The 14,427-nt window shown below is 34.9% G+C and overlaps 2 protein-coding genes and 1 long non-coding RNA gene across 3 annotated transcripts; 2 read left to right on the top strand and 1 right to left on the bottom strand.

Annotated features, from left to right (window-relative positions):
- Nucleotides 1–34: 34 nt before the first annotated feature.
- On the bottom strand, nucleotides 35–1,600 carry SkpA (S-phase kinase associated protein 1 SKP1-related A). The gene is made up of 3 exons (XM_069116067.1): nucleotides 1,438–1,600; nucleotides 784–1,062; nucleotides 35–602 (listed from the first exon to the last, which is right to left on the bottom strand). The coding sequence occupies exons 2-3, from the start codon at nucleotides 1,060–1,062 to the stop codon at nucleotides 393–395; spliced, it is 489 nt and encodes a 162-aa protein (XP_068972168.1). The 5' UTR covers nucleotides 1,438–1,600; the 3' UTR covers nucleotides 35–392.
- Nucleotides 1,601–1,798: 198 nt separating this feature from the next.
- On the top strand, nucleotides 1,799–3,729 carry LOC138181321 (uncharacterized). Its single transcript, XR_011173491.1, has 3 exons — nucleotides 1,799–2,497; nucleotides 2,590–3,535; nucleotides 3,604–3,729. It is a non-coding gene; the product is annotated as an uncharacterized LOC138181321 (long non-coding RNA).
- A 12-nt stretch (nucleotides 3,730–3,741) lies between these two features.
- Nucleotides 3,742–14,374, top strand: LOC138181317 (uncharacterized). The gene is made up of 4 exons (XM_069116062.1): nucleotides 3,742–6,579; nucleotides 12,549–12,643; nucleotides 12,937–13,126; nucleotides 13,229–14,374. Exons 1-4 carry the CDS (start codon nucleotides 6,571–6,573, stop codon nucleotides 13,349–13,351), a joined length of 417 nt encoding a protein of 138 aa, XP_068972163.1. The 5' UTR covers nucleotides 3,742–6,570; the 3' UTR covers nucleotides 13,352–14,374.
- Nucleotides 14,375–14,427: the final 53 nt, after the last annotated feature.

Here is a 14,427-nt window from a genome sequence, read left to right as displayed (position 1 = left end):
GGATATAAGGATAATGTAAAAAAATTGTCAAAGGTAGAAATTAAATTTATATTCTATGTAAATGAAACACAATAGTTATGCAGATCTACTATACTCCTAAAGTAGAGATAACAATCATTACAATATTACAAACATGTTTAATTTCCATTATGCACGCTAAATGGTATTGTTAAATGTTATATAAGGAATCTGAAATAAATAAACCGCAAACACATTAAGGTGACTCATTCTTAAATTTAAAATGTATACACTATTTGCTGCATTGAATGGAAAGTGCTGTGACCATTTTAATGACTTCTTCAAAACAATAGAAGTCATGTATTAACTTTTAAAATTTCAAACATTGGAACTGAATTTTTAATAACCAAGAAAACAGGTATCCATGAACAAGTCTATTTTTCTTCACACCATTCATTTTCTTTGCGAACTTGTTCCTCTTCGGATGCAGAAAAATCATTTTTAATATTGAATGTCTTTCGAATTTCTTCTGGTGTTTTGCCCTTTATCATATTAGCAACAGTTTTACACGTTACATCTAACAATCCCTTAATATCAAGGTAATTAGCTGCCAAAATTAGTTCAAACAGAGTTCCTTGATCAACCTATAAATTTATAAAGTTTAATTGAATTTAAAATTATATGTTTTTATGTACTATTGTATGTATGTATTATATATATTCATAACATCACCTATTAATAATATTAATAATTAATAAAATAATTAATATTAAACTAACATTAATATTACAAAATAAATAATATTAACAGAAATGAGATATTTACCTTCAAGAAATCTGCGTCCCAAGAACTTATATCGTCAGTACGCTTTTCCTTGTTTTCATCATCTTCAGGTGGAGGTGGATCATCCTTATGATAAGTAGCCCATTGTATTACTTTCCTGAGGATAGCTGAGTTAACGTTTGGAAGAGGTACCACTTCTTCCTCATCTTCGTCCATTCCAAGGTCTTCCAGCATGGTTTTTATAGTGACCGAACACTTTGCAATATCAACATCCACTTCAAAAACTTCACCATCGGAGCTCTGTAGCTTGATGTTAGGCATCTAGAATAAATTTTCAACCACTACTTATAATATGTTCATCAACTACATAGTTTCGAAAAAAATATTTTCTGTGCATAAACGAAGTGTTTTCTTATTTAAATACAAGCATCGTTGTTTCTTTCATTTCAATAAGTTAAAAAGCATATCCATCATTCAAGAAATAATTTCCAAGATTCTTTTTCATGCACTATTAGGTTATAAAAAAATGTTGAGATACACAAACACTTCGTCCATACAGCAAAACATTTAATGCAAACGACATTTTCTTGTAACAAGTTATCTGCTCAAGAGTATTAACTATTTTGAAAGACTAAACACTAAGTTAGAAAACTGAATTTCTCTTATGTAAATTCGACAAAATATCAGAGCAATCACCGTAAAACGCTTCTTGTAGTCAATGTACAGGAATATTGAATAATTTGCTACACCGTTGATCAGCAGAAGGCACTTGTTCTCCTGCTCTTTGTTGCTCCCGTTATAACTTCTATTCTCTCCTTCTCACTCAATATTCGTTTGCTGTCCTTTTCAATGCGTCGAGAACCTATTTACGTCCTTACTCTACTATTTCTTTTTCTCTTTGTAATTTTGCAATGGAGGGAACATGAATTTATGCGATACAGTGAATTTGGTGTAAGATGGCGCCACGATACTGCGCAATAATCATATAAGAAAATTCGATTTATCATCATCATTATAGAATTAAATTTTATTTTAATTTTAAAGTCATAACAATAAAATATTAGATTAAATGTAATTTGTATTTAATTATAAATCTTCTTCTTTATATTAAGCATTTAATAAATCAATTGATTTTTGTATATATTCAATAGGTATTCTCAAGAACCAATCAGCGTTTGAAAAGCGTTTTATTAAACTGCATAGATAAGTTTACGGAAGAAAGACATTAACAATATCAGAAGAAATAAAAGATCTTTAATCAGCTACAAAGTACTAATTATAATTACATTATAAAAAGAGATATGTCATTTTAAGAACGATGCACAAAAATAAATAATTATTGCACAAATTTTATTTGCATAAAAATCATTTGCAATGAAGAAGCTCAACACTATATTTACAGAGATATCGAATTATTATTCGAGCCGCGTGGCGCCTAAGAGTACATCACTGGATACTAAAAAATTACGAGGTATCGTGTTAAGTTAATAGAATATGAGTTGATAGAAAAAAATTGCACAGTAATTTTCTACCATAATGAGCCATATGATTTTCGGTATAACCATGATAAAAACAAGAGCATCTGACCCCATCACTTGAAACCATAAAATTATGCCTTACTATTGCTCAAATGATTCGGCCGAAAGAGAATCTATGAAAGTAGGAATGCATAAACGAGCACTGGATTCATATGAGAGGGATACTTGTCTAGGCGCCAACTGAATAGCCTACGCATGTTCACTTACCCTCTTTTACCGTAAGTCGTCTTCTTCATCTTCTTTCCCTTTCTTTCGTTCATTGTTTCTTCTTTTTAGTCTTACAATTATTACAATATTTTCTCCATTGCAGAAACGAATGATGAAAAAGATTAGATTTCACTTTATTCTTTTTTTACTTTGTTCATCGTTCCTCTTTTTTCCTTTATACATATCGGTTGGAAAGCTGTGAACAATTTCTCGCAAAAGTACAATTATTACAAGCAGAGTACGAGAGCTACGTCACGTTGATTCGATAGCCGTATTAAAAAGTTCGTTTGATTTCCCCGCTGATCGATCCTTCGAATGGAACGAGAGGACTCGTTCGCTAGGGTAGTTTTACTATCGATGCGTCGAAAGATGCATTAATGCGAGTTAGTTTACTCGAAGTAAGATAAACGAATGAGTCGTAACATTTCAATCAATCGTCCAATTGAATGAAATGGAAAAGTTATTGAAAGATACCATACGTTTACGATGAAAACGATGTTTTCTAGAAACATGTATCCTATATGTATATGCACTGTCAATCATAAATATTAGAACACCTACTCGTTATATTGGTTGAAAAAATTTAGTTCTTTTTTATTTTGTATTTTAGATTCTAAGTATTTTAGATTCTTAGGTTTTAAATAACCAGCAAATAAAAACTGTGAAAAGTATTCAATTTGTACTAAACATCCTCCTATTCAGTAGTATTCCAATACATATGATCGGCAGTGCATATATTTGATAGTTCTCAGTGTCATCCTGTAAAGGCTTATACATTTATGCATAAATTTAAAAGTGCACACATCGCACATAACTGAACATTGCAAAAATATATGAAATATCTGAAGTACAGTATTAGAAGTATGAGAAAACCTAATAATATCTGGTCGAGACGAGAATATTTGTCGAAAATTTCGACATACTGGAGAATTCCGAAATTTTCGGAAACCCAACCCATCCTGATCTGGTATCTTATTCCGACTATCGGGTTGCCGACATTTTCCGGTTCTCGCACACATCTATAAACATAATATTAGTTATAATATCTAGTAGGTAAAAGAAATACCATTTCCACAATTATGTTTATAAAGATATAAATTTGCACAAACATTTACAGGTTGCTTGGTATACTTACATGTTAACCATGATAGAGCAAAAAGATAAAACAATACATCTATTGAAAAAAGCATTGGAAACGATTAATTGAACTGAAAGAAAAGACGAAAGAGGACTGACAAGTTTTCGCGACAATTTAATTAAACGTACAATTGCATAAGTATTTCACCTGATTTTACGAAATGGTTTTTTGAACACAGTGAACGTCGAAGAAATGTTAGGGAACGTGATCGCAAATAATTAAAGAAGCTTAAAAAGCTCCAGGACAAATTTTATATGTAACTCAAAGAATAAGAGTGAAAAGGAAACGAGACTGGTAAAGACAAAGATTATAAATCTTACGCAACTATTAAGAGCGATCATAACCGTAGTGGATGTTAACGAGATTACTTCTAAATAGCTCGCGGTGTCTTTTACATCCTTCGAGAACCTTTTGTAAAAGCTACGATTTCACCCCATCTCTCGAGCGTGAAACCTTATTAAAATTCTCGTCGAATGAAATCAACTTTCATGAAAGCATCGATACGATTCTGGATCTCTTCTTCGAATTTGTCATCGATTGTTAAAATATTTAACTTTGTTCAAACTACTTAAAATATTACCGTTCTTTTTAATGGTCGCCAAAAATCTGAAAGAAATGAGATGCGACATATTTGGCCTGGGTTCAAACAGATGAAAAATTTAAGCATGAAGGGTAGTGACATCACAGAATAAAGCAAGATCTTTCTTCGTGACGTACGTCGATATAGCTGCTCTATACTACGTAATGGTTGCGGTGATAAATGCCGAATTACGCAGATCCTTCGCCCCAAAGGCGCCGCTAAGTCTGTCCTTCTCATCTCTTCACACTCCTCCTCCCTTCTTTCTTCTTACTATTAAAGCATTTTCGAATCTTTTTTTCTTCCCCTCTTCAACGTATTTCCACTGAATAGATGTTCGAATAATTGCAAATTAATTGCAATAGCTTTTGATGATCGTTACCGTTTTCGCGCTTCTTTTGGCCGCACTGCGGAAAACATCATACAAAAACGATCGTTACGATTTCATCGACTTGCAACGATTCCACCAGGCAATTAAACGAAACGAAGAGATCCAATTTATTCGTAATCGTAGGAGGAAAAGTTATGTGTTGCTCAAGAAAATTCCTTGAAGGGTAGATCAACTGATACGATCGATTACGAAACTACGACTTCTATTATTATTAAAGGTGTAGTAGTTGTCGAAGACAAAAGATCTAGGTTCTTTACAATTGGACTGACGCTTCACCTATTCATAAAAAGATATTCTAAACGAACTTTCCTTAACCACTTGCCATGCGTAAAAGTAAGAAAGAACAAAGAAGGAAAGAGAAAGAAAGCGAACGACTGCTTTTTCATATTAAACAGATACCTGCCTGCCAAGTCTTGCCTGTCGTTTTTAATGAGACCTACGCGGGCGTTGTGGGTTAATTATTCCTCAAAAAAAAAAAAAAAAAAAAAAAAAATAATAAACTCGCGTCTGTAATTCTTACGTTCGTTAACCATCGTCGTCGGTGATTTTTTAAGAGTATCTTTCGAAACTGATATTAAGTTCCGCTGTTCCATTATAAACGGTTCGACAACATTTGCTCGCAATATCCCGGTTAATAGATTTCTTAATATTTCTGTACTATTTTCTTCAGCACTGCTCATTGAACGCTAATCATCGAAATTACGTACCAACTAATTAATTAGGTTCTGGAGTTCAGTCTGCACTGAATCGTGAGAATCAGAGTCTCGCGCATGAGACTCTCGAACGATGTCTAAGAAAACGTAAGAACAGCAAGAAGGAAGAAGAAGGAGAAGATTCCTTACGCTCAGACGAGTCTACGAAGATTTTAATATACCAAGATACAATGGTGATAGAAGGTTTGACGGCCAAAAAGAGCGAAGTCTATTCGAGCGTGCAAATACAAATATCAACTGCAATTGTATCTAAAGGTTGCGAAAGCAATCTATCCGGCTATATTTCTTCGTTTCGACGTCTATACATTGATTTCGTTTTAAGAGAAGCAATTTCGTCGGAAGTAAACGTCATAAGCGAAACTTAAAATTTCAACGATCTAAATAATCTAATGGCAATTTCTCCAAGTACTGTGACGTGAATTGTAACGAGACAACCATCTTCCTGTATCGCTTCGATTTCACGCACGCAATTTCTTTTCCCGATCACAATCTGTAAATTTCCAAAAACAAACGGTCCACGACCAAACCACGCATCATTACTTCAATCCAATTTCGAGTAGAAAGAAAGAAAATGCAATTGCACGAATCGAAAGTTATCGTGCTATATCGTATCTAGAAACGATGTCCTCGCTCCGTTCGGGCTTCATTCATAGAGGTTCATTCATGAATCTTCGTTCTTACTACGTAAGAAGTTTTTACGTCTGAAAAACAGTTTTTCGATGCTCGCCGGTCGCCAGTTTCGCCGAGGGATTTCCTGTGATATCATCGTTCGGGGTGGAGACTAATCCAATGACGTAATGAACCAGAGGGTGTACAATACATACGGGGCGGCCGTAACGACGTGGAGGAGGAACACATCGGTGATGCTGGTACCAATAGTGGTGGATTCAGCTCTGCTTCTCTTGGTGGTACGGAAGAAGAACGTAGAAGAGGGGTGAGTGGTTGCAGTATAAATGTGGCCCGCGCAAGCTCCACCAATCACTCGCCCTCTGACCTCCAAACTCCAAGCTCTCAAGCTCTCGTGGTACCAAACACCCCCTCTTCGTTCATACGATCAAGAGACAAGCCAGCACGTCGGCACTGGAACTCGTGCCTCGTGATCACCGCGTGGTGGTGTCATTCGAGTATCATCGCCGAGGACCGTTCGCTACCATCGAGGCCAACCCTTAACTTCGACTCCAGCAAAAACTCGAAATTGTTCGCTTTACGTGGCAGCACGATTTGCATATTCCTTCGACCTGCGATACCTCTTTAATCCCACAAACATGGTAACGGTAAGTGTTAACGCATTTTCAGTAACATCTTCGTTTTCTTGCACTCCGTTACGTTCGTTTTTTTCGTTTCTTCTCGTTTGATTCGCACGATCGGTTCAATAGAAGGGTGATCAACAATTTCACCGAACATTGAAAATGTTGAAAGTCCCTCGACGACAACTCTCGTCTATGGACACGAACGAATTTATTTCTAACATATCGCGAGTTTGACACACCTAGTTTAAAGTCGCCTTAGACAATGGGGGAGAAAAGAAACAGAGGTGTGACGTGTATCGGATAGAAGCGTTGAACCCAAACAGTTCGTTGATCTTCTCTGTTCCATCGTACGAAATTGTCATCGCTGGGACTCCTTCGCGTCATTTACGACAAACCAGTTACGTGCGCAACGGTATTCGTCGCGTTGAGTTTAGGAAAATCATCTCGATTCTAACGAACACGGCTCCAGTCGAACGAACGAAACGGTTTGTAACGAGCACTTACCGTTAGGCCCAGCAATTCGTTAGATAATATTTTCGTTATAAAATCGTTTCGTGAATTAACTATATACATCCGTACGTCTATATTTTTGCTGTTCATAACTGATAAATTTTAAAGTACGCATATCCGTGTTGCACAATGTTAATCTCAATAAAAAAAGGAAGAAAAATATAGTAAAACGGCGCGTGGTTTGTGAGAAAAGTGAAATTAGTTTTATTAAATAATCGTACAAAGTAGATTAAGCTGCGTTAATTCGAGAATCGTCACAACAGCAGTTTGCTGAATTTTCTTACGTGACAAATTTTTAAATAACTTTAAACTGTAGATTTATGTGCTCGATATACGAGTGATAGGAGATAGAGGCAACAAAGGAATACGAGAAAAAGTGGTTGTGAATAGAGTTATGAATCATAAAAAAAAAAAAGAAAGATGCCATCTATAACATCTACATTTTACGTACCATAGAAAGCAAAATTTACTAGCGCAGAAATTTACGCGAAAAGAATTTACTTTATGTTATTATCGGGAGTTAATTATCTCGTGACAATAATTGGCCGCGTTCCTCGTAAATTCAACATTGGACAAAATTATTATACGATGTAAGGAATGTGCCTGCTATGATCAGTTTATCTCTCTCTGTCTTCTGTCTTCTATTTGGCTGGAGAATAACAATCGGACAATGAGATGTGACGGCGAACCAGAAACCAATAGGAATGAAATAGAATGCAAGAGATAGGAAACTAGAAGGAAATCCAACCACTTCGGGTACGCTACGTCTAATTCGATGTGTCGCCGGCGAATACATAAAGCTTTTCTTGTTTGCACTGGGAGAAATGTTTACGATTCATCCATAGCTGCACGGCGCCACGGGTTTTCGTGTACTCGTTATCACGCGTTAGAGATTCATCACTGCCACCCAGGATCAGCAGCTGTGTATTTTCATGGCCATAATTATCGAAGATCCTTTGCCTTATTCTAACGGACCGCGATAGCTATGAATAATTCGTTTCTCGATACGCAGCTAAACAGCACCATGAATTCGTACGACAGTCTGACGTGAAAGAATGATAGATCGATGTACTGAAATGACGATTCCATGTTACAACATTAGCGGTTTCCAGTTTTCACGTGCTTTCACGGTATTCGTTAAATAACATTTTTTTTCTTTTCGATCAATGAGCTGATCCGGACATTGAATTACGTAGAGCATGATGGAAACCGAGTGAATTTTATGACCCTCCGACTGTCAATGAATAAAGTTGTAACTTTAGTTTAAGAGAAAAAATAACCCGCTGCTCGATGAATTTATACATTCGCGTAGCAGAGAGTCAACACGTTTTGCACTGGTTATACCAATAGACGTTCTTTTTTGTTTGTATTATCGTTTAGAAATACGTCTCTTTTTATTAACTTAAATTAAATTAAAATTGAGTATATTTCTTTAGCCGTCTGAAAAAAAAAAGATTAATTTTGAATCGAAGTAAAAATATTTTGTGTCGCGAACAACGTACTTTCGCGCGATCGAACGCACGGTCAAACGAAAAGTTTCTTCAACAAAGTGGAATAAAATGAATTCAACGACAAGGAAAGTGCGTATAGGAGAATTCGGATATAAAGCGAAAGGATACGACAGTGCGAGTGAAAAACTAAAAAGGGGGAGGCGTGGAAAAAGAAAAAGAAGAAGAGTGGAGAAGTTTTTCTATGCCACGAGACAGAGAGACGCCAAGGCGCCCCACTTCCGAGCCAGGGGTTAAATCGTGCGTTTCTAGCTTTTCCCTACTATCTCGCTTGCCTTCTTCTCCTTATTCCCATCCGCTCTCTGTCCACTCTACCTCCCTGAATAATTATTTGCGCTTCTTATATTTCCGTTCAATTTTACCAACGAAGACAATTTTTCTTACGGATTACCGATTCGACATCAAGTGTAAATATCGCTGCTCCCTTTAAAATTCGCTCACTATACAATTCCTGCGTTTCTTTCTAAAAAGCACTTTTAGCACTAAAAGCACTTGGTACTGCAACTTTGTTTTGAAAATTTTTTGCTGTAGAAAATTGTCTGCGGTATTTATATTGGAATTTTAGCAAAGTCGCTTGCATTTTGAGAATGATAGAAACGAACGCGAATCGTTTTATAGAACAAATGAACGGTTCGAAAATGCCATTATCTAGATTCGTGAGGTCGAGTTAAAAAAATTGTAGAGTCTGGACAATTTGATAAAACGATTACAACGACCAAGATGACAACTTTTATAAGCGTTCGTCTATGTAATGATTCGATTCGGATCAGCAGACTGTGACCTCGGACGAAATTTAATAACCCGTCTCGTTCCAACGAGTTACGACGAACAGACGCGACAGCAAATCGTGCATCGTCCGTGCCGAAATTTATGTTATTTATTCTAAAGCTGACTATCAGTGGAAAATACCAGAGGTAGCTCGTAGATATTCTGCTTTTCTATCAAGGAATAGCGTGAAAAATCGGCATACAAATTCATTTAACCTCCGTAGAAATGAACATCGACTTGTACGTATTATAAATTATAAGCGTCTCACTAATTATCACATAAATGTAACCAGATATAAAAGCTTTGATAAATTTGATGCCAAATGAGAATGAAAATTATAGGGGGGAAAAAAGAGGACAAAGATCGGTATAATAATAACAGATGAAAGAAAATACATTGTTCGATCTTTAGCAAAAAATTCCACGTGACCAGTGATGCGAGCTCTTACTTTTAGTATTAAATGAATTTAATGATAATACAAAAGAAACATACAGCGGACGTGTTATATTTGACTGGAATAAAGATAAATTTTTAAATCATTCGAAATTTTTATATCAACGCGTAGGTGGAACATTTTCGTCCCGAGGTCGATACGCAACTTCTTTTTTGCCTAAAGCGTTCCCTAACAAGGCATAAAGATTATAGGAGAACAGGGACAAAAGAATCCTTCGAGACTTTAGATTTCATCCCCTCGAACACCGATTTTCAATGAATTACACGAAATTTATACATTATGTTAATAGCGTTTGATTAGTCGCCATTACGTAACTGCCTGTGAGCAAACAGTGAATGGTTCCACGAAAAAGCGGTAACTGATACCATCGCATCGAAAGGGGGATAGATCGAACAATTCCATTGCGAAACCCACACGAAAAACTTTCCCTCTGATAATTAATTTGTTGCGGGCCGTTATCGTTATCAGTTTAAATTCGCTTAATTTCGTTTATTTTTCATTCGTGATTCCGGAATTGAAAAAAAAAAGCTTCTAAACTTTTTGGTAAAAAGCACGTGAAATGGTAGGTAAATGTGGTTTCGGGTCAACTCATATTTGAATCAACTTACGTGACAATTGCCTGTATCAAATAATAAGATCGTACGGTTATGGTAGCGCCGTAACGTATCGTATTTCATAATGAAGAAATATAGACGAGAATGTCAGTACCCGTGCTAACAACATGCTACAGCATTCGTATAAAAAGGTGAAAATACCGTGATATATCTGAGTTTGTAGAACACGCTCATTTCCGAAGACTACGACGGTCTTTTTCAATTAAAAATCCACCGACATCCCTGTACATTTTCCATCAAAGCAAAAACGTTTTTGCTGCACATTCACAACCGCATTACCTCTGATGCGTGTGGGAAATATAAAACGATATTCACGTCGTAAATGAACAGTATTTTATTTGTATATCAACAAGTCTCTGAGTTTCGTTCTTTTTTTTTTTCTTTTTTTTAATAAATATTTAAATTTCTATCGTTCTTATCTATCACTATAAAGAAACTATGTTGTATAAATGTATGTATAGCGATTTTGATAGAAACAGGAAAGATTACGCTGGTTTCTCCTTTACGAAGTCAAAAACAAAAAGAAGACCCTGACGTACTTCAATAGTTGCTGTGGTTATGCCAAAGCTTTTTAGAGTGTATCGTCAACTGTCGATCAATTTGCATAATTTCTGTAATTGCAATACCCACCAATTAGCTGAAATTAACCATGTGCAACATTACCGCGCGGTTCCGTCACCACCTACTACCTATACCCTGTTCAGTGGTTCCTTTGATAAATTCCAAATTAATACATGAACGTCGTCGAACGACAATCGTGAGTAAAAATTAACGTTACATGTTTGCGATTGCCGGAAAGAAATATTACTTTCGTCTTGATAGTCTCATATCGTTGCCTCGAAAGTTGCAATATGTTACAAATAAAAATCGTAACCGAAAAAAAAAAAAAAAAAAGAAAAATATAGAGAAAAAAGCAACAAAGGACACTATCGAAAACACGTGTCTACCTATGTCGTTGAAAGAGCGATTTTAATCGTGATTTAAGGATATTAAAATGTATAACGGCGAGCATAATTTTGCCCTAACCGCGAAATATCGTTTTACATCTTGATTAAAATTGTTCGACAAAGCACCCGGAAGACGCATTAAGATTTATCTCACGTATCGTGATTTTATCATCCTTGTTAAATCTACTATGCGACGACTATAGGCGTTTAATCGATAACCATCGGAAACACCGATTTATATTCCGTTTACAAATTCTTCATGAGACTGTTATACGTAGTCTGGCATACGTACGTATAAGTACATAGGTAAATGCCCAGCGAAATCTGAATCGAATCGCGACAGCACATGTCCTCTCAGGAAACACTACACGTAAACTGGAAATTAACTAATTGACCTGGATTAGGAACGAATCAGAGGTAAATTGCAGGCAACCGCTTTGATTATTACGTTAAAATAACAAAGATATTAAAAGTAATGTATACATTTAACGTATACTTTTTCAATCGGTATTGAAAGCTTTTTACGGGAAAACGGCTATTTTCTTTTCAAACTAAGTTATTGGTTTCACCAAGATCAAATTTAGCGTTTTACCATTTAAAAGGTATAAAGTTATAAAATTATATTTCACGAATTTAGAAAAGAAACGATTTCAAATATGTTTTCTACATTGCGAAACTTCGATCTCGTATATTTCGCATTTTTATGTATTCTTTATTCTTAGTAAATCAATGTCAGACGCAACGTACGCCCACTTAAATTTTGAGACCCTTGTACGTTTCGGCGTGCGATATTTTCTATCCAATGAGATTATTAAGAGCTGCATTCGAAACGTTCGCTCGCAAATAACAAGAACAAGATGTGGAAAAGAACAGGTTGGCGCAAATTGGGTGATACGCCACGAACTTGTTCTCCCTTTGCCTTCGTCAAGTTGAAAATAAAAGGAAATCTGATATTGATTTTGGATGAAGTCGTCTTCCCTCCCCCGATTGACAAGCCGGACACGAAAATTGCTGAAATTCAATGACTTCTGCTTTCGCACAGACAGACTTATATGACGTCGATTCGTTTCTTAAGTTATTTCCATTTTTATCGTTAGCGACGTAAAATATATAAAACAATAACGAACTGATTTATTATTTCTCGAATATTGAAAACTCGTATATGAATAATAATTATCGAAATTGTTTACAGGTTGTGGCTTACATCCAACGATGCATGATCATTTTTGCCATCCTACTTTGTTATTTTCACGTTCGGAGTGAACGTAGTGAAAGCGTGAATTGCGAGTATGTATACATATGCATATATTTTTATTAAATTTAATGATATGAGTAGACTGCGGATGTTTATGCAAATTTATATTTTTATTAACACGATTAAACGAATGGAATCTAAGCAGAGATCCGTTTTACGCACCAAGTATTGTAGAAACTATACTTTGAATATTTTATATATTTTTGCATCATACCATACGCATTCTATACATTTTTGCACTTTCAAAATTCGTATAAATGTATAGAAATACACAGTCTAAATATGAGAAACATGAACAGTAATTATATTCCTTATATCTCCATAGAGCATTTCCGTACCATCAAATGTGTAGAGGTTCAATGTCAAGAAAACGTGCAATGTTCCCGATCATGTACGGATTAGGATGCGAGGGGAGTGAAGGAAACATAAATTGCATCAAGGAATTTGAAGAAAGACATCGTATTCCTTACATTCCTCTATCGAAGTCAAAACTGTTGATTGCTTTGCTTGACGATGTAAATTATTTTATCTTTCTTATCTATACGTCGAAAGTTAATCGAGCAAAATATTAAGAAAGCGGTAATAGACAGGTTTGATATCTTCTTGATCTGTTATAGGATCTGCAAAAGGATATTACACGATCTGCTCGCCACAAATTAAGAAACGATGAAATGAATAAACGAAAGCCATCTATAATAGAAAACTTCTTGTCAGAATTGGACTCTTCGGACAACTATTGAATGAAATGATCAGGAAATACAAATTTTCTCGACTTGTGCAAACATTTTTCATCATTTAAAATTTTAGAAATATATATTTAGTCTTCTTTCTCTTTCTCTCTGTCTGTCTGTCTGTTTCTCTCTCTCTCTCTCTCTCTCTCTTCCTCCCTCTCTCTTCTTCCCTCTCTGCCTCCCTCTCGCTCTGTCGCTCCCTCACCCTCTCTATACCCTCTCACATACGCGAAATAAAACTTTCCCTTTACTTTTACCTTTGTATTAGAAATCTTCTTGCTTCACTTGTTTTTATCTCGTTCCTATCTTTTCTGTTTTCAAGTAGTCATTTTGCTTCTTCGTTTTTAAAACCAAATTATAATTAAACCATTGTATCCACGTTACTAACAATACACATGTGTTACAGTATAAAAAAATATATTTGGAATTCGAAGCAACTCCTTAAATAAACCTACTAAAAAAAATTGTGATGTTAAAATATTATCATTTTACATTTTATTATAATATATAGCATAACTATTATTCATCAAACTTGTATATAAACAAATTGAAAAGGAATAACATAGACTGTTTTCGGAAGAGAATGTTGTTAATGTTGTTTATTTCTACAACTAAGAAATTTCGTATATTATTTTATATACTTGTAAAGTTTTCAAATGTACTGATGAATGGAACTATTAACGTAAAATTCATAACAATCTGAATTTTATAATTGTACAATAAATTATTGTATTTATGCGATTATTTTTGAAATTATATTTAGCAAAAGAATTTAATGAAAAACCGGCAATAGATAAGTTAGTGTTTACTTCTTTATTGTGGAGATATAAAAATGAAACGTAACATGAGCGCAGGATAAAAAATGAATAATTAAGAATATAAAAGAATGATGAAAATAATCAGTATATATATTAATAATTTTTGTACATAAAATTCAGTAGTGATATAATTTCTTTTCAAATGAGTAATTTCAACTATTACTTTTTACCATGTCTAATTTATATGTACATTCTATTAATTTATGTGTATACAGCGTATAACTAATTTATTGTCATAGTTCATTTGAATTAAAGATATTGACAATC

The sequence above is a fragment of the Bombus flavifrons genome, chromosome 6 (genome assembly GCF_040668555.2).
Source record: "Bombus flavifrons isolate JBK064 chromosome 6, iyBomFlav1_principal, whole genome shotgun sequence".
Classification (NCBI taxonomy): domain Eukaryota; kingdom Metazoa; phylum Arthropoda; class Insecta; order Hymenoptera; family Apidae; genus Bombus; species Bombus flavifrons.
The sequence above is the reverse complement of the archived record's forward strand: the minus strand, read 5'-3'. Positions and strand labels throughout refer to the sequence as shown.

Bases quoted from the DNA above. Each gene is read 5' to 3' on its own strand.
- SkpA (XM_069116067.1), bottom strand. From the start codon at position 1,062: ATGCCTAACATCAAGCTACAGAGCTCCGATGGTGAAGTTTTTGAAGTG. The intron at 603-783 runs GTAAATATCTCA...ATAAATTTATAG, and splicing joins GGGACGCAGATTTCTTGAAG to GTTGATCAAGGAACTCTGTT.
- LOC138181317 (XM_069116062.1), top strand. The intron at 12,644-12,936 runs GTATGTATACAT...ATATCTCCATAG, and splicing joins AGTGAAAGCGTGAATTGCGA to AGCATTTCCGTACCATCAAA. The intron at 13,127-13,228 runs GTAAATTATTTT...GATCTGTTATAG, and splicing joins TGATTGCTTTGCTTGACGAT to GATCTGCAAAAGGATATTAC.